The sequence below is a fragment of the Sciurus carolinensis genome, chromosome 17 (genome assembly GCF_902686445.1).
Source record: "Sciurus carolinensis chromosome 17, mSciCar1.2, whole genome shotgun sequence".
Classification (NCBI taxonomy): Eukaryota; Metazoa; Chordata; class Mammalia; order Rodentia; family Sciuridae; genus Sciurus; species Sciurus carolinensis.
This window is the reverse complement of record NC_062229.1, coordinates 34,994,397-35,014,577: the sequence shown is the minus strand read 5'-3', so window position 1 is coordinate 35,014,577 and position 20,181 is coordinate 34,994,397. Positions and strand designations below refer to the sequence as shown.

Here is a 20,181-nt window from a genome sequence, read left to right as displayed (position 1 = left end):
CCCAAAGATGTTCACATCCTAACCCCAGAATGGGTAAAGATGTTATCATACATTACAAAAGGAACTTTGCAGGGGGAATTAAAGGTTTTCAGAGGGGGAGACATTCTCGTGGATAATCCTACGCCCAATGTAAGGTAAGAACACTTGAGATCTAATCTCTCTTAGCAAATTTCAAGTATACATTACTAACAATTTTCAACATGTTATACATTAAGTTTCAGAACTAATTCATCTTATAACTGAAAGTGTATACCCTCTGAATAGCATTTCCCCTTTTCCCATTCTATTTGTCTACCTCTTTTCTTTTAGATGCCACATACAAGTAGTATCATACAGTATTTGTCTTTCCAAGTCTGGCTTATTTCACTTAGCATGATGTCCTTCAGGTTGATCCATTTGTTGCAAGTGATAGGATTTCCTTTTTTTTTTTTTTTAAGGCTGAATAATGTTTCATATGTATATCACATTTTCTTTATTCATCCATCTGTTAATAAAAATAGGTTGTTTCCATACCTTGGCTATTGCAAATAATGCTCCTATGAACATTGTAGTGCAAATATCTCTCTATGATTGTGATTTTACTTCTTTTAGCTATATACTCAGAAGTGGGATTGCTGGATCATATGGTAGGTCTATTTTCTTTTTGTTTTGTTTTGTTTGTTTTTTGGGGTTTTGCCAATACTGCAGATTGAACCCAGGGCCTCAACAATGCTAGACAAGCACTCTATCACAGAGCTATATCCCTAGTCCTTTTTTATTTTGAGACAGGGTCTTACTGAGTTACCCAAGCTGACCTCAAATTTGCAATCCTAAGACCTCAGTCTCTCAAAAGTTCCTCTTTGTCTACATCCTCACCATCAACACTTGTTATATTTTGACATCTTGGTAACAGACGTCCTAACAGGTATTAGGTAATATCCCATTGTGGCTCTGATTTGCATTTCCCTGACGATTACTGATGTTGAGTATTTTTTTTATATACCTGGTTGGCCAGTTACATGTCCGCTTTTGAAAAATATCTATTCAGGTCTTTTGCTCATTTTTTAAGTGGGGTGATTTGTTGGTTTGGGGTTTATTTGTCTGCTCTTAAATTATACGGGCTCCTTTTACATTTGGGATATTAATTCCTTGACAAATAAAGGGTTTTTGCAAGTATTTTCTCCCATTCAGCTGATGCTTTTCATTTTATTGTTTCCTTTGCTGAGCAAAAACTTTTTAGTTTGATGTAGTCCCACTTGTTTATTTTTTCTTTTGTTGCCTGTGCATTTGGTGTCAAATCCAAAAAAATAAATGCCAAGATCAATGCTAAAGAAATTTCCCGTTTTCTTCAAAGATTTTTCCTGTTACAGGTCTTACATTTAAGTCTTTAACCCATTTTTATTTATTTTTTGTGTATGGTATAAAATAAATGTTCAACTTCATTCTTTTGCCTGTAGGTATCATGTTCCCAATATCATTAAATAAAAAGACTGTCTTTTCCTCAATGTATATACTTACTATCTTTGTCAAAAATCAGTTGACCATAAATGTCTAGGTTTTTTTCAAGAGTCCTTATAAGAGGGAGTCCTTATAAGTACAAGTCTTTATAAGAAGGAAGTCAAGAATCCAAATCAGAGGAGATGTGATGATGTAAGCAGAGGTCAGAAAGAAAGTTTTCAAAATGCTGCACTGCTGGCTTTGATGACGGAAAAAGATACCATGAGCCAAAGAATGCAAGCAGCCTCTAGAAAAGCTCAAAGATTCTCTCTTAACGTCTCCCATAGTATCTCCAGAATACAATCCTATTGGTACCTTGAATTTATCCCAGTAAAATTCATTTCAAACTTCTGATCTCCAAACTATAAAAGAATACTGGATATTGTCATAAGCAACTGTTTGTAGTAATTTGTTAAAACAACAGTAAGAAACTAATAAATTAATAACCACAACATGTGAATCTTATTTGGATCCTTATTTCTCAAAACTACTTTAAAACTTTGAAAATTTGAACTCTGGATATTTGATATAAAGGAACTGTTTTAGTACTTGTGACAATGAGATTCAGGTTGTGATAATTTTTAAACAGAGCTTATGCTTGAGACAATGACTAGACTAACTACAAAGTCTTATGGATGGACAACGTGACATCTATGATTTGTGATAAGGTGATGGAGTAGGGTTGGCTATGGGATGATGAGTAGTGTTATGGCTGAGTTTATTTTACTGTTCACCTTTATATGTGTTCAAAGTCCTCCATCATCATTTTGTTGTTTGTGTTTAATTATAGCAAGCATGATTCCTAATGGTGACATGTTAGAACATACCTTTGAAACCTGAAAACAGAAGAATGCCCACTCTCCTTTTTTCATCCCCATCCTATGGATCCTAGCCAATACACCAAAATCAAGCAAAACTATGAAATGAAAAGAAGCAAAGATGTCAGTATTCTTTGATATTATTATAGTAAGAGAAAAACCCACAAATTGCAGGAGGGGAAAAAAGCTTTTAAATATATAACAAGTAGGCTGGTCATAAAAATCAAAGTAAATCTAACAAAAAACTTGCATAAGACCTATTTGGAGAAAATAATTAAAACATTATTGAAAACCATTAAAGAATACCTAAAAAACTTTCATGGATAAAAAGAGGTAAGTATTATAAAGACATTGATTCTTCCAAAAGAGAATATTAAATATAAATGAAGTAAAAATCCCCCATTTTCTGGTGCCACCTGATCCTGAAATTCACATGGGATAATAGATAAAGACCCACCCAAGTGTGGTGGCACAGGCCTGTAACCCCAGCAGCTCAGGAACCTAGCAAGCTCAAAGCCAGACTCAACAACTTAGCAAGGCCCTAAGCAACTTAATGAGACCCTGTAATCAAAATAAAAAGGGCTGGGGATATGGCTCAGTAGTTATGCACCCTGGGTTTAATCCATAGTACCAATCAATCAATCAATATGCAGTAACAACCAATGCATTTCTAAAGAATATGGTAGGTGAGCCAGGAGCAGTGGTACACACCTGTAATTCTAGCATTCTAGCATGTTAAGAGGTTAGGCAAAAAGACTACAAATTTGTGGTTGTCTGGGCAACTTAGCAAGATCCTGTCTCCAAAAAAAAAATGAAAGGGCTGGGGATGTGGCACCTCTGGGTTCAATCTCTAGTACCAAACCAAAAAATAAGAGTTACAGTTGGTGAATGTGATGTAGCAAATAACAATATTTACATATGAAGCTACACATACCTTTTCTGAACTTCCAAGTGGACATCTTTCAACTTAGCCTGCATCTTGCCTAAAGGTATACTCAGTAGTAAAATAGTAAAGCTCTCAAAAGAAAAGAAAACAATGCAATACTCTAATTTGCTCCTCATCACTTCCTTAAAAACTCAAATGCCTCTGTTTATATCCCTTAAAATATAAAAAGTATAGCATCTCTCCCTAGAAGAAAGAATAACATACTTCCTGACAGTAGAAAAACTCTTAAAAAGCAGACAGGTATGGTGGCTCACATCTGTAATCCCAGCAATTCTGGGAAGTTGACTGAGGCAGGAGGCTACCCTCAGTAATTTAGGGAGACCTTAAGCAACTTAATGAGACCCTGTCTCAAAATAAAAAATAGGGCTGGGGATACAGCTCATAGGGTGGCAAACTGCCCTCCCCCCTTCAACTTCTGCTACCAAAAAGAAAAGAAAATGCTAAAAAAGCAAATTTGGAACTAAGATCAAACAAATTTTAGGGTGCTTTTAAATCATAAAACTCAAATTTTAAAAATTTATTGAAATGTTATTAATCCTGAGAAGTCCCAGAACTCTAGAGTCATTCCTCCATTCTCTTTCTCTCAGACCCAATTTCTCTCCCTCTGCCCCTACCTTCTCACCTCTGTATCACAAGTAGTTGAACATATGTGAGTAATCAATAAACTCAAATGCAAGTTGTTGCCTTTGCTAGAGAGTTTCAATTCAACAGAATGTAAAATCTTCCAAACAGTTTATACAACAAATGTTGTCATCAACAATACTATTAATTGCAAGGGATAGTAATAACTACACTCAATTTAAGAATCACAACTAAGGGGCTGGGCTAGGGCTGTAGCTCAGTGGCAGAGTACTTGCCTGGCATGTGTGAGGCACAGGGTTCGATCCTCAGCACCACATAAAAATAAATAAAGATATTGTGTCCACCTACAGTCAAAAAATACTTTAAAAAATAAGATAGTAATGAATGCTAAATAGGATGAGGTAGACAAAACAAGGGAAATACAACCCAATATTTCCCTTCTAGACATATGCCCAAGAACAAGGGTTCTCAAGGACGGTGGAAATGGGGGACACAAATATTACTCTCTGGTGATGTGTAGCCTATATGTACATGGTTATACATGACAGCCCCGTTGACAGACACTGAAGTAGATAAAAACTCTATTTGAAATTCTATGACCCTAAAATTTAATTTTGCCCCATCAAGCAGCTTTTTTTGGGGGAGGAAGGCCATGATTTTAGTATATGAGTTTTCCAGGAATGCAACCAACAGTTAAATCAAGGGACAAATGTGCTTTCATTTACTAATGCAACAAATATTGAGAGATTGTCATGGGTGTAAATGCTGGAAGGTGAGTAGATAAAGTATGGTAGAATTAAAAAATTCTAATTCCCTCAATTTTCTCAGTGAAGTAAGAAAGGACTTAGCCGACAGCAATGGTGGAAGAAGAGATATTGGTGCTCTGAGTAGAGAGAAAAAGATGTTAAACAGCTGTTTAAGTGCAAAAATGAATGAACTAAAAAATATAGTATGATGCCAGGTAGTATTAAAGGCCAACTTGCAGTCTACAAATTTAAAATGAAGCCAGTTAAAAAAATTGTTTTCCGGGGCTGGGGAGATAGCTCGGTTGGCAGAGTGCTTGCTTTGTAAGCACAAGGCCCTGGGTTCGATCCCCAGCACCCAAAAAAAAAAAAAAAAAAAAAAAAAATTGTTTTCCTCCATCCATCTTCAGTTCCACTGGTGCAGGTATAAGGTAGGCAGAGCTGGGTTAGTCAATACTGAACTTTATTAAATAATAAATCAAGAATGAGAAGGAAGACAAAAATTAAGAATGAAATAAGGGTGTGGTTAATAACTGACCATGATATTTAGCTCAGTCAAGAGTGTAGGATAGCTGGGCGAAGTGGTGCACGCCTGTAATCCCAGCGGCTCAGGTAGCTCGAGTAGGAGGATCATGAATTCAAAGCCGGCTCAGCAATGTTGAGGTGCTAATCAATTCAGTGAGACCCTAGCTCTAAATAAAATACAAAATAGGGCTGGGGATGTGGCTCAGTGGTTGAGTACTCCTGAGTTCAATCTCCAGTACCCCCCAAAAAAGGGGACAGCATAGGGGCTGGGGCTGTAGCTCAGTGGTAGAGCACCTGCCTAGCACATGTGAGGCACTGGGTTCGATTCTCAACACCACATAAAAATAAATAAATAAAATAAAGGTATTGTGTCCATCTACAACTAAAAACAAACTTTTTCAAAAAATAATATAGGGTAGTTAAAAGCTTAATGAAAAGGATGTCATGTGGGATAATCAAACTCTATAAGCTGGTATACAGAAGAAATTGAAATTACAGAGTATCACAGTCATCAACAATAACGTCACTTGGGAAGACTGAATCACCAGCAACCACACATCTGTAGTGGTCTGAATTGGTAGCGATAGCATTATAGCTATTACATGTACAGTTGCAGCCATGTGACTATCATGTCTTATTGATCAGTCTGGTTGGCACATTTACACATGGAAATACAGTCTGTCCTCCAAATCTATAGGTTGCACATACTCAGATTCAACCAAACTCAGGTAAAAAAAAATATTTGAAAAATATATATTGTGGGTCTATACTGAACATTACACTTTTTTCCTTGTCATTATTCCCTAAATAATATAACAACTATTTACATGGGATTTACATAGTATTAACTAATCTAGAAATGATTTCAAGTATATAGAAGGATGTGTAGGTTATGTGCAAATGCTACACCATTTTATATAAGATATTTGAACACCTGTGGATTTTAGTATATAAGGGAGAGAGAGTTATGGAACCAATTCCCTGTTCAAACTAAGGGAAAACAATATATTTTATCTCATTATAAATTATGTGTAATTTTCCTTTATACTACAGTTAGGACACTATAGGGATTTTTTTTAATTATGTGTAATCGGTATTCCTACACATTTTATTTCAAGATTATAAAGGGGGCATTAAAGGAAGACACTGAATATAACAGATTAGAGACTAGCCTAGAGCAATCCTCATGCAAATGTACCAAGTAACAAGATAAAGACAATGTTAACAGTAAAAATATTAAAAACAACCTGGAAAGAACAGGCCCAGATCCAATATATTAGTTGGCAGATACACATCACTTGGGGGTGGGGGGATACTAAAAATGGTAACCCGGTGTAAAGGCACATGCCTATAATCCCAAAGACACAGGAGGCTAAGGCAGGGGAATCACAAGTTCAAGATGAGTCTGAGCAACTCAGCAAGATCCTGTCTCAATATAAAAATTAAAAAGGTCTGGAAATGTAGCTCAGCAGTATAGTAACACTAGGTTTGATCTCCAGTTTAAAAAAAAATATATATATATAAATATATATATATATATATATATATATATATATTAGTGATAGTTTATAGGAAAGAATTGAGATGAAGCTAATGTTGGGAAATACCATCCTTAGAAAGTCACAGAGGCTGTGATTTTGGGTTCCCAGAAGACATGAAATCCTAGCACATTACTTGGTCAGCACTACATAATTATAATATAAATACTACTACTTGTTTTCTTCATTTTTAGAGTCAATTTACTGCTACAGATGCAGACAGAATGTAAATGTTACTAATGCTCACAAGTGTACAAAAGTGAAAATAAAGCTGACAAATAAAACAAGTTTTAAAAAGGAGAGAAAAGGAGTATGGATATCCTAATCTCCTTAGGCTTAATCCTGCCTAAAATTCCCTATTCCCTTCACAATTTTTCTCCAAACCATTCATTACCATTTAGCATACTATAGATTTTATTTACTTATCCTGCTTATTCTCCAGTAGAATGTAAGTCCACAAAGACAAGGATGTCTCTTTTTCACTACTGTATCTGCAGTGCATAGAATGGTAAGTGCCTGCACACGGTAGGTCATCAATAATTATCTACATGAATGAGTCTTGCCTGTCTGGTTCACAGCTGGATCCTCAGCATCAAGAACAATACCCAGTTCTGGGTTTGATCCCCAGCACCGCAAAAAAAAAAAAAAAAAAAAAAAAAAAAAAGATGCAATTTATTTAATAAAACCCAAATAGCAAACTAATTAGAAAACCCTCTCCCTAACAATGTCAGAAGTTTTTATATTAGAGAATTTAGTAGAAAGAAAAGAATCAATAATTCAGGAAGGAGAAAGAATTGAGTAGATAAGAGAACATGGGATCTAAAACTCCTGAGGAGGGATTGGTTTAAGTGAGGAAGACAGGCAGTTCATCCATTATAACAGGAAAGAAGGTAGACTGTTGGGCAGAGCTACCAGGAAGTGAGGAAGTAAGGTGGTGGGAGCCTATGGCAGATCTCTTCTGATTGCTGAAATTGTCTCTGTCTACAGTATCTGGTGAACAGCATGGAAAGGATGTACAGTAAAAACAGATGAAACCTGAGGCAGACCCCTGAAGGATTCCAACTCTTAAGGACCAGTTAAAAACAGCACCAAGCAGAAATAGAGCTCAAAGTCGTTAACAGAAAAACTAGGATAATGTGTTATCAGAGAAGCCAGGGGTGTTTCAAGAGATGGACTGCTCAACCATCATTCACTGATGGTACATCTGAGGAGTAAAATGGCTCAGCGCCAATTAGCTACAGTCAATACAGAAGAAGGTGGCACATCAATCACTTGAGAAGGTGAACGCACACTGCCAAAAAGCTAATTTTCTAGAAGAGCCTGTGCTGCAACATAAAATCAACTATCTTGAGCATGCCTTTCTTACAGAGTAAATAAATCTAATAGTCCCAAATGGCAATGATACATTAGTAAACAGTAACTTTTCCAGAACTTTTTATGAATAGGAACAATAAAGATATAAAATGGAGCACAGAACTGGTGAATTTTCAGATAGGTTTTGCCATTACATCTGCATCATAATTCTAGAGTTTGCCTTTCTTCTCTGTGTAGCTTTCAAAGTACAGCCTATTCGCTGAATATAAGGATATATTACTAAGAAAAATCACTTCATTCACAGGAGGTTCCCGCCAGCATTATAAAGCAACACTGCCACCAGAAGACGGGAAAGAAAAGTAACAGCTAACAACTACAGAACAGGCTAATTACAGAACATTTACCTGGCCTCTCTACGTGGCTATATTACTGTCTGCTACTACTACTGACTCTAAATAAACATTCATTCCTTCTTGTACCTCATCCTCCCCCTTGCCAAAGTCTAAATAAACCTGGTAGCACATGGTTTCAAACCCGAGTCCATCCTCAACTGCATTAAAACAAAATGAAGAGTCTTCAACTGCTTTCTGTCGTCAATAAGGAAAAGCAAATAATGTCATGGGATCCTCAGTTTTTCATTAGATTTAACGGTAAACACAATCGGACACCTAGTTAAGCCCTTAAAATCATTTAGAGACGAAGTAAAAATTATGAAAGAATAAAGAATCGGGAGATTAAGTAGGATAAAAATCAGTAGGAGGGGATTAATTTGACATCTTCCAGCTCAAAATAGTAATTTAATGTCCTATGTCTTCGTAGTGTTTACACTGGTGAGAACAAATGTGAAAAAGTCTTGAATCCCTTGCATGTATGCTGTCACTGATTTTTTTTTTTTTTTAAGTAAGTGATAAACTTTGTGCCCCAGTGCCAAGTAACTCCGCAACGTGTCACGGAATAGCTGAATCTGTCATTGTTTAACAAGAGTGGAAAAACTTGGTCGTGGTGGAAAGTCAGTCCTCGGCTGGGCTCGCGTACGGAAGGGCGGGCGCGCCCCGGACCCCCGGGTTCCCCCTTCGCCGGTGCTTCTGCCGCGCCGGCGCTGCTCGGGAGCGCCCAGCCAGACGCGCACGTCCGGGATTAAAGGGCCGGCCGGGAGCGAGGGCGTGCCCTGCCGCGCCGCGCCGCCGCCACTTACCCGGTAGTTGCTCGAGCCCACCCAGCCGGTGAGCGCGTCCACGGTCTTGCCCAGGCGACTCAGGTCGTCCCCCAGGTCCGGAATGGCGCCAGGGGCACCGAGGTACAGCAGGAGCTCCTGGCCCACCTGCAGCCGGCTGCCCACGTCCTTCTGCAGCACCTGGGCGCTGAAGTACTCCATGCTGCGGGGCTCCATGGCTGCGGCCGCCGCCCGCCCGCCGGCCAGCCCTCCCGTGAGGGGCCAACTTTCGCCGAGCGCCGCCCAGCCGCCAGGGCGAGTCCCCGCGGGAGCCCGCGGGATGCGCTCGGCCCGCCCGAGGCGCGGCTCCCGAGGCGCGGGGATGGGCGGAAGCTGCGCCAAGCGTCCAGTGGACCCCAAACCAGTCAAACTCGGCGCCCCCCGAGCCCCAGCCCGCTCTAGAAGCCGCGGCCGCCAGCGACGTCAGCACGCGCGTGACGTCAGCGCGACGCCGGCGAGCGCCCGCCTGCCAGGGCTCGTGCTTCCCGGTGGAGGTGGCGGTGACTGCGAGAACCGCCGAGGGCGGTGGGACTCCTTGCGGGGTTTTGAGGGCCTGCTTGGGTGAACACTGCCAGCGGGTGCCAACAGTTTTCCGCCAGCGGATTTTGCAGCACCCGGTCTTCACTGTGTAATATACGGACCAATACCAAGTTTTCTTCCACATAAATCAATACTGGTGCAGTTTCTGGTGCTTGGAATCTCCTTCCCCTTTTCCCGGACAATTTTCTTTCTTTCTTAAAAAAAAATATTTTTTAAATTGGTGAGTTAGAGTTATATATGAAAGTGGAATTAATTGTAATATGTTCATACATGCACTTGCTATAGTTTGGTTCACTTCATTCTGTTTCTTTTCCATTCCTCCTCCCTCCCTCTCTTTATTCCCCTTCTTCTATTCCACATTCCACTGTTCTCCCTTTTGTTTGCATGAAAGCCCTCTGCCCCTTTTTAAATTCCTTATTCCTCTCCAGCTTTTGCATATAAGAAAACATTCAACCCTTGTCTTTCTGCGTCTGGCTTATTTCAATCAGCATAACATTGTCCTGACCATTTTTTTCTAAAACCAGAATACATTGTAATATTCTTTGTTGAGAGCCAGCTATGGGATTAACGAACCTAACACTCTTTTCCCACAATGTCAGAATTAATTCGCAAGCTACACCACTTTAATTGGTTGCAATTTACTGAGTACTTGTGGGTGACTTGAAGAGTCTGAAGTTCAGCAATCAGAGTTGCTTTTTAGTTACTTTATTAAACATTATATTCAATGTAAATGTGTTAACCATTATAATCACCATAATACAATGTGTGTGTGTGTGTGTGTGTGTGTGTGTGTGTGTAAAGGGAAAAATACCCATTGGATATGTTTTTAGAGGTATAATTATGTTTAGAAACCTATACAATGTGAAATATAATTTGACATTAAAAAAAATAGAAAAGCATGAAAGCCAGTGGATTATTTGAAAAGAGCCTATTACTGCTTCTGGAATTTTTTACGTATGTCCCTAGTCACTAGTGATGTTGGATTTGTTCAGTTTTGATTGGAGTAATACTGTTCCACAATACTAATTTTTTTTTCTATTTTGGTACTGTTCGAATCCTGGGCCTCATGCTTAAAGTAAGCACTGCCACTGAGCTACATCCCCAGTCCCCACAACGCTAATTCCAAAGTACATCTGAACAGTTCCTTGCTTAAACTCTGCTTGATCTTCACCAAAGGAGCAACATCAGTCATGCTGGTGCCCTTTTCTCCAATTCTTATTTTACCTTTTTTAATTCCTCTGTAACTTCAAACAGGAGTCCCGTCTTCTCAGTTACTCCACTATTTCCCTGCTGGTGTCACTCACTCCCTTTCCTCACTCAGCTGAGCTTGTGTTGCAGGATAGTGGTGTGGTGACCCAAGTGCTCAAGTTGGTTGTTCAAGTGCTTTTCTCAGCTACCAGTCTTTTCCAGAATCCTACTAATTGCATTATGGAGTTTGTCCAAAAATCCTTTGGTTTCCTTCAACAGAGATTCGATTCCACTTTTGTGCTGGTGTATTTAGTCAAATGGATTCTCCAGTCCATTTCAGAGGTTTCATTCCATGGTTGGCTGGCTTTGAGGCAGAAACTTCGTGGTGGAAGGGCATGGCGGAAGAAAGCTGCTCACTTTGTGGCTACCAGGAAGGAGAGAGAGGGCAAGCATGCAATCACAGGTTCTATTATGCCAATCTTAATTGCAAATATTTATAATGTCCAGTCACACTTCAGGGGGCTGAACAAAGTACAAAAGCAGAGAGCAGATACAAATGGAAGAGTCACTGAATGTGGTCAGATAAGACAAACTGCAGAACTTGTTCAGGGTGCAAACTGTCAGAGCACACAGAGTCAGGTTGGCAGGCAATTTTAAAGTTGGCCATCAAGCAGGAAGATTGAGCTGAGGGAACTCCAGGAACAGAAGGTTGGAGTTTCATCATCTCCATCTCAGGATGCATTCATCAGATGTTCTGATGATGGATGGGTCAGTGTGTACAGCACCAGCCATGCTTGGGTTGTTCCTCTTTTTATGGTCAATAAATAAGTTGATGCATGATTTATTTCATTAAGTTCACAGGTGGTCCTTTTTTTTTTTTTTTTTTTTTTTTTTTTTTTTGCGGTGCTGGGGATTGAACCCAGGGCCTTGTGCTTGCGAGGCAAGCACTCTACCAACTGAGCTATCTCCCCAGCCCCGTGGTCATTTTTTTTAACACAATTTATCAGTTTGTGCCTTATGGCCGTGCTATGCAGATGGTAGTTGTTCACTTGTACAAACCAAATATAGAGTCATTCTAACTTGGCACTTTTACTTAAAATGGAGTAACTTTTGGCAAACCAATGTTTTACATGATGGAGTTACTGAGTTAGGCACAGTCGGAAAACCGCTGTTCTATACATCATCGAGAAATTCAGAGCCAGGCCTAACCTCTCCACATTCTTCCTCATCAAAACATCATGATCCCCAGCTTCCAGCCATCACCACAGTGACCATGTAGTACTTTTTTTTTCTTTAATCTGAGGTTTGAAGTGCGTGCTCCATGAATTTTGGCAAATGCATTCACTCATGAAACCATCATCCAAAGAAGGTATCACACATTTCTATCAGCCCAGAAGTTCCCAGACACTTTCCAGTCAGTAACCACCTCCACCCTAGGCAATTCTAATTTGATTTCTAGTAGGGTTTTCCATGTTCCCAAACTTACAAAACTTCATACAATCTGTACTCCTTTTGAATCTGGCTTTTTTCTATTAGCAAAGTGTTTCAAGATTTCAAGATTTTCTCTGGGTGCTCTGGTGTCTTAGAAGTCCCTTCCATTTTATTGCCAAACAGTATTCCGTTGTACTGATCTGTGGATCCATTCACCTAGTGATAGGCATTTGGGTTGTTTCCAATTTTTTAGACATATGAAAAAAGCTGCTATAATGGTTAGTGTCCAAGCTGTTGTGTGGACATGGTTTTCATTTCTCTTATGTAAATAGCAAGGACTGGAATTACTAGGTCTTATGAAAGATGTGTATGTAACTTTAGAAGAAACTGTCAAATTGTTTACTAAAGTGGCTTCACCATACTAAGTTCCTACTAGCTGTGCTCAAGAATTCCAATTGCTCCACAACTTTTACAATATTCAAAATGGCTAAGGTTATTCAGCATAGCCATTCCAGTGAGAGTAGAGTGCTCTATAATATATTATAAATATACATGGTGTTTGTCTTTCTGCTAATTATTCCCCACAACAATTAAACAATTATTTATATAGTATCTGACTCCTCAGATGCACAGAAAGCTCTGGGAACATTTGCGTTTTCCTTAGGATGGTAATTGGCTTATAATGGGTACTCAATCAACTTAAGTTGAATAAGTGAATGAATTCAATGAAAATGGACATTTGAAATATAATAACTGAATATTAATAATATGTTTTCCAAATACAAAGAAACCTGACCTTTCTGTGTTAATTCTGAAGTTTTTTTCTGTATTTGTTTTTTATCTTGTATTGTGTTGTAAATTTTTTCCATCTTTTACTGGTTTTAAGTCCCCTGAGACTGTGCATCAATCAAATAAACTATGTGCTATGGTTAATTTTATGTGTACACTCATCTGGACTAAGGGACAACCAGCTAGCTAATAAAATAGTAGTTTGGGTTTCATCTGTGAGGATGTTTCTGGAAGAATTAGCATTTGATTAGTTGATCTGACTAAAGCAGATGTTTTCCCCAATATGGGTGAATATTATCCAATCCATTGAGAATGTGAGCAGAACAAAATGGTGGAGGAAGGGTGAATTTGCTCTCTACTTGTGAGAAAGTCATCTTCTCCTACCCTTAGATGTAAGCAAAAATAACCAAAATGGTTTTAGCACCATAAGGGAAAGCACAGATAACCAGGACAGGAGCAAACTTCCTGGATCGACAGTGCCTTTTATTCAGCAGTGTAGTCAGGCATTGGAGGGGTTCACTTTCTGGCTAGAAAATGGCCCCTGGTTACAGAAGGGGGGGTCTGGGTTTTTACAGGTCACACTGAGATACGACTTAATCTCTTTAACAGAATGTATCAGTTTGGGCATTCAGGAAACAAGTTGTGAGAATTTGAAACTTGTTTTTACTGGTTAAGGATGGTGAGGGTCCAGCATTCACTGCTTATTTCTTTCCCTCCAGGGTCTATTGTACTGTCACTGGGAAAGGATTTATTGAGAAAGGATCAATGCTTGTCCTTTGCCCAGGGACTGCTTTCCAGGGATTGTCTTGTCACTGGGAAAGGCTTTATTGGGGAAGGATCAATGTTTTGCCTTCTTCCCGGGGATTGTCATTTCTCATATCCTTCATTAGACATTGACCCTCCTGTTTCTCCAACTTTTAGACTCAGACCAAGATTTATATCATCAACTCCCTAATTCTCTGACTTTCAGACTAGGATTGAATTACACACCAGCTTTCTTGGTTCTTCAATTGCAGACAGCGGATAATGGGATTTTTTAGCCTCTATCTGTAGATAGTCTGTTGGTTTTGTTTCTTTGGAGAACCCTAACTACTACATGCTGATGACTATTCTTTGGGTATCTCTAAAGGTTCTGTTCTTAAAGGGTTGCAAGACAATGTAAAAAGGGGATTCTGTGAATATGAAATTTATACTTCAGATTATTGGATTGGCATGAGGACAGGGACCAAGTTTTCAGTAACAAACTGTCAACCTACATGGAACCTGAAAGCAGCCACTTCTGCAGTTTTCTTGGACATAGCTGGCTCTCCATCACCCCATTTCCATGCTGAGGATACAAGGTGACTAGTGAGCTTGTTGAGAGCTGACTGCTGGAAAATTAGGAAAGGGGTGAGTTTGCCTTGGGTTGAAATGGAGACGCTATTCCTGTGAGTAAAGGGAGGAACTGTGGAACTGTCCCAGCAGCTGTTGAAACACCTTTTGCTTCAGGGAACTCCGCCTTCTCTTTCTGAAAGGTATAGGTTGCTCCATTTTGGTTCACTTCAAGAAAAAGAAAACTGAATGCAGTAAAGTCACAATACCCTTGGTCATCTGCATGATATCTGCACTGTGTGTACCTTGTCTACTCACCTGCCAACTGCCATCATCGACCTTGGATGGCTCTGATGCTGAATTCCCTTAAGTGTCCATGCCCCACTTGATAGAGAACAAGGACTTTGAGTCATTTCCCCCAACTTTGCCCTCTCTCATCAGGAAGCAGCTTGGAGATGTTGTCACCCATTTTTCCATGGAAAATTTAGAAATTGACAGTGAGGAAATATAGCAGTGGTCCATTTTATGCTTTGAAATATAACACTTGCTTCTCTGCCACTGATTTATTTTATAGGGGGACATGTTCTTCCTCTTCTGATCTCCCTTCCCCTTCTTGTCCCTAATCTGGGACTAGGGGTGGTTGGCAACAGAATTACCTTTCTTCCCATCCTAAACAGAGGTAGAGTTATCTCTTGAGCACACACGAACAAAGTACTTCAGATTTGAGATGGCACCAGAAGAGCTAAGAAATTTACTATCTCCTAAATCAACAAGTGAATTACAACTCTAGACAGAGAATATGTGAAATGCAGTCTGTGAATCACCTCTTTAAAATCCCCTGTTCTGCTGGCTGGGTGTGGTACCCCACACCTGTGATCCCAGTGGTTCAGGAGGTTGAGGCAGGAGGATGGCCAATTCAAAGCCAGCCTCAGCAATTTAGTGAGGCCCTGTCTCAAAATAATAAATCAAAAGGGTTGGGGATGTAGTTCTATGTTTGAGTGCCCCTGGGTTCAATTTCCATTACCAAAAATAAATAAATAGATAGATAGATAAATAAATAAATAAACCCATGTTCCCCTGGATAGGAAGAATCACGGTCCCTGGGACAGAAGTTCCTTGTGTTTCTCCTTTGGTAGCAAAGCATTAAAATGTCTTTTTCCTTTTTCTCAAAAAAAAAAAAAAGTGACTACTACTCTTCACCTTCAGTTGTCTTCATTCACCCTTTTGAATTCATGTAAACTTAGGATCATACTAGATGGTCTTTAAGTTATAAGACACCTAAATTGTCTTCAGGTTATAATTATAATTATGATTGCATTTGAATAGCCCTGAAAGCAACTGAAAAATTCTTAAGTACAGGTTACTATTATTTATGTATCCTTTTTATTGTGGTTTGGATCTTAAATGGCCCCTAAAAGTTCATGTGTCAAAAGACTTAGTCCCCAGCTGATAGTGCTATTGGGAGGTGATGGACACTTTAGGCTGTGAGGCCTCGTTGGAGGAAGTAGATAATTGGAGGTGAGCCATTGAAGGGTATATTAGGACCCCAGACCCTTCCTCTCTCCCTCTTTGCTTCCTCGCCACCATGAGGTGACCAACTCTCCTCTGTCGCTTGCTTCTTCTGCCACTTTATGCCAAAAAGGAACCTGGTGAAGTGATCATGAAACCTTTTAAACTATAAAATAAATCTTTTATAAAGTTGTTTACTTGATGTATTTTGTCACAGTGATAGAAAACTAATAAACTCTCTGTTTCATTAATTCTTTAACAAATATCTTCAGAGTACCTGTAATGTGCTAGAGACACTGTCCCAAGTTCCATAGATACACAGACCATTTGTATTTGGCCTCTGCCCACAATAAGCTCACATAGACAAGAAAATCAACATTTCTGGGATGGTATGGTAGGATCAACAAAGTATTTTTGAAAAAAAAAACAAACTTCTTATCTGGACTCCACTAAGTATGGAGTAGGAGAGTTATAAATTACAGATGGATTCCTGGAGGTGGTTATATTTAAATTGAGTTTTAAGTATAATTAGGAATGAAGTCATTTAAGAAGTGTTATCCTGAGGATAGCATGTTTATCTACAAGTTATAGTCTTGAGTATTTGACTCAACATTTGTTATAGTCATATATCTACAAAAAATTTATGTCTTTTTCTATATCACTGTTGTCTGTCATAGGTTTAATTAACATTGTTGGAGCAAAAGGTTCCCAACTTTTAAGTTACACAGACTTAGTGTCTCAGTCATATTTTCATAGCACTTCAGACCCAAAGAAATACCTAAGCAATACCACCTATTGAACTGAGAGATCTAATGAGTAAGCCAGGTGTGGTGACACGTGCAGGTAATCCCAGAGACATAGGAGGCTGAGACAGGAGGATCTCAAGTTCAAAGCCAGCCTCAGAAACTTAGTGAGGCCCTATGGAACTTAGTGAGACCTTGTCTCCAAATAAAAAATTAAAAAAGGCTGGGGATGTTGCTCAGTGGTAAAGTGCTTTTGGATTTACTCCACAATATAAAAAAAAAAATTAGTAAGAGTATGTGTGTCCTAACAACTTAATGCCATATGAAAAAATTAATACTCATAAACAAAAAAAATTTTTATTTCAATTTAAATACTTAAATACTTACACTTAATCATGAATAGAATATCTGTGCTAGTTGGTCACTGCTCAATTCCTTGAACCTTGGAATAAGACTGATGCTGTGATTTTCATACTGTTGTACACTGATTCTCTGGCTATATTTTTGTTTTTATCATAGCAACCATAGAAGACACAGCCTTGCAAGGTTACGACCTTAATGGAAGAAACATACCACAATCTAACTGTGAACTTCTTGGAGTCACTTTATGTCTGACAAATGCTAAGTATCACTGTTTCCCTTTAAAATTGAAAGTGTCCTGGTATGCTCTTGGTGAGTACTCTGAGTGCCCTGGTTCCTTTATGAAGTTATCAGAGAGACAGAACAGAAAATACAAATAGTTCATTCAGGAGGAATGTGTGGACTTACTGAGAACTGGACTTCTAAAAGTCTTGGCCGTGTGTGTGGTCTTTTAATCCTCCAAACAATGCTATATGGAAAATATTATACCATCAACTTAGAAGCAAGAAAGCTGGGGCTCAGAAATTAGATCCCTAGACGCATTCATAATTCGGATTCATGATTTGAATCGAAGATGTTTGCCTTCTGTTATTTTCCATATAGATACAATTAAAGGAAAGAAAATTAGGTGGGAAATTTTGAATAAACTACCATAATAATAACACTACTTACATAATACATTGCTTTGTTTTGTTTTTTTGGTACCAGGATTTTGAACCAATAAGCCACATCCCCAGCCCTTTTTATTTATTTTTTTATTTTCACATAGGGTCTCACTAAATTGCTTAGGACCTGCCTAAATTCCTGAGGCCAGCTTTGAACTTGCAATCCTTCTGCCTCAGCCTCCCAAGTCTCTAGGATTAAAGGTGTGTGCCACCACACCCAGTTACTTTGTGTTTCTTTGAATATTTATATTTCCACTTAGGACCTGCCATTCTCTGAATTGCTATTAAAAGAAAAGGGTAAGGAGATGAAGGAATTAGGTAGAAATTTTAGGAAAGAAAATGGTATAGGAAACATCTATATTCTTTCACGACTATTCACTAAAATGTATTTGGGAGCATGTGTGTATTTTTAACTGTCAACAAGACTAAAATAGATCATTTTAAATCTAGTGGACTGGATTCCTGACCTATTTATTTGTTCATTACTTGCAATAATAGTGGAAACTTTGAGTAGACTTTGTTCTGACACTGGAGTTTATTTTCTATTGAAAGATTAGGAAACAAATCACCATGCTGCTAGTTTGAAACCATATTTCAACAAAGATTTACCAGGAAAACCATTGTGTTAGATTCTGGGGTGAGGGTAAAAAGTGGGAGTGGTTTACCAAAAATAGATCATAATCTCTCCTGAAAAGTTAAGAGGGATGTACATAAAAGTTGATGGTAGCTATTCATAATAGTCCAACTGTAAACAAATACCTACCAAGTGGAAAATTAATAACTGTGTTTCAGGGTATGGTGGTGCATACCTGTAATCCCAGTGACTTCCTCAGCAATTTAGCTAGGACTTAAGCAACTCAGTGAGATCCTCTCTCTAAATAAAATATAACTAAAGCAGGGTAGGGATGTGGCTCAGTGGTTAAGTGCCCCTGGGTTCAATTCCCAGTACCAAAAATAAAATAAAAGAAAATAAATGTGTTAACTATATAATGGAATTATACAAAGCAATAAAAACCAACTTACTCAGTGAGGACAAATCACAAAAAACATAATACTAAGCACAAGAAGCCAGACTCAAAAATTCATGAAGTTGTGCTAAAGATAAGTGTACAATGCATTTACCATATTTGAGTTATACCTACTAAAAAAGAAAACAAAGCCAGGTATGGTGGAGCATACCTGTGATTCCCGCCATTTGAGAGGCTGAGGCTGGAGGATCTCAAGCTGGATGACATCCTTGGCAATTTAGTGAGACCATGTCTCAAAATAAATAATAACAAGTGCTGGGGATGTATGTAGTTTAGTAGTAGAATACATCTTGATTCAATCTCCAGTATCATAAAAACAAATAAATAAGTTAGGGAAAAATTAATAAAAATAAATAAGGAAATAAAAAAAGTAAAGAAAAGGGGATTTAAAGAGGGAAATATGATAAAGCAGTCATGATCTATTGCAGTGTCACCAATAGAAATATAACATACATGTGAACATATAAAAGATGTAATTTAATTTTTTCTTTTAGTTACATTTTAAGAGATAAAAAGAAATATGTGGGACTGGGGGTGAAGCTCAGTGGTACAAGCATGTGCAAGAGACCCTGGATTTAATCTCTAACATACCACACACAAAATGTTGAGGGGGGATTTGTGGTTGAAGTGGGGATTGAGTTGAGAATGCACTGGGGATTGTGGAATTTCTGCAATTTTTCCTGTTGGGAAGGCTCTTCCCAGCTCTGCACCACCCATGATTTCGACTCTTCCAACTTCTCACCATATCCCAGGATGCAGTAGGACTTAGTCATGTAACCCTTCAATTGAGAAGTGCCTTTGGGCCTCCTACCATTTTTAAGAATTTGGATTAAACTCCTATGAAGAATAATTCAAAAATGGAAGGAATTTAAATTCTAGGGGAGAAGAATTTAACACCAAAGTTCCAATTCCAAAAATGTAAATATTTCACAAGCTAAATGTGAATGACCCAAAGTGGGAAAGATTACTTTTATGTAGAAGATTCAAGAGAAGTTTTTTGATAGGGGAGCAAATGAGTGATAGCATGGGCATGATTTTAGCAGAGAAGGGCAGAGAAAGAATTTCCGGGATGAGAAGTAGTCTGGACACAGGGGCAGGAAATGCCAAGCAGAGTTCAGCAATTGTGACCACGTTGATTCACGTGGTTCCTGGAACCTATATAAGGGTGTTCTTATTGGAATTTTTAAGTGACATGCATACAACATGGAAAATTATACACCATCTTTTCAGAGATGTCAAAGTCTTTTTTTCCATAAAAACATGGAAAACAGAAAATTTGATGTGCAATAAATGACAGGAAAATTTGGTGCTTTGATGTTGTCAGGGAATTCAATGATGTTTTCCTGTCAAATGTGTCAAGGACATGTTAAATGATGGTAAAGACCATAATGACATCACTGGGACTCATTATATTAATAGGAGGTTTCCTGTTAAATCTGAAGGCTGCACCCAGTCAGTCAGT

At 38.6% G+C, this 20,181-nt stretch overlaps 1 protein-coding gene across 47 annotated transcripts in view; it reads right to left on the bottom strand.

Annotated features, from left to right (window-relative positions):
* The window catches only part of Clasp2 (cytoplasmic linker associated protein 2), a 192,781-nt gene extending 183,222 nt beyond the window's left edge, over positions 1–9,559 (bottom strand). For 24 of the 47 annotated variants that reach the window (XM_047530787.1, XM_047530791.1, XM_047530801.1 and 21 more), the window contains exon 1: positions 9,138–9,557. In XM_047530787.1, coding sequence (XP_047386743.1) covers positions 9,138–9,332 — 195 coding nt within the window. In that variant the 5' untranslated portion in view covers positions 9,333–9,557. Of the gene's footprint in view, positions 1–9,137 lie in introns of all 47 variants that reach the window. The other 23 variants (XM_047530773.1, XM_047530780.1, XM_047530775.1 and 20 more) reach the window with 3 other exon arrangements.
* Between the last annotated feature and the right edge of the window lie 10,622 nt (positions 9,560–20,181).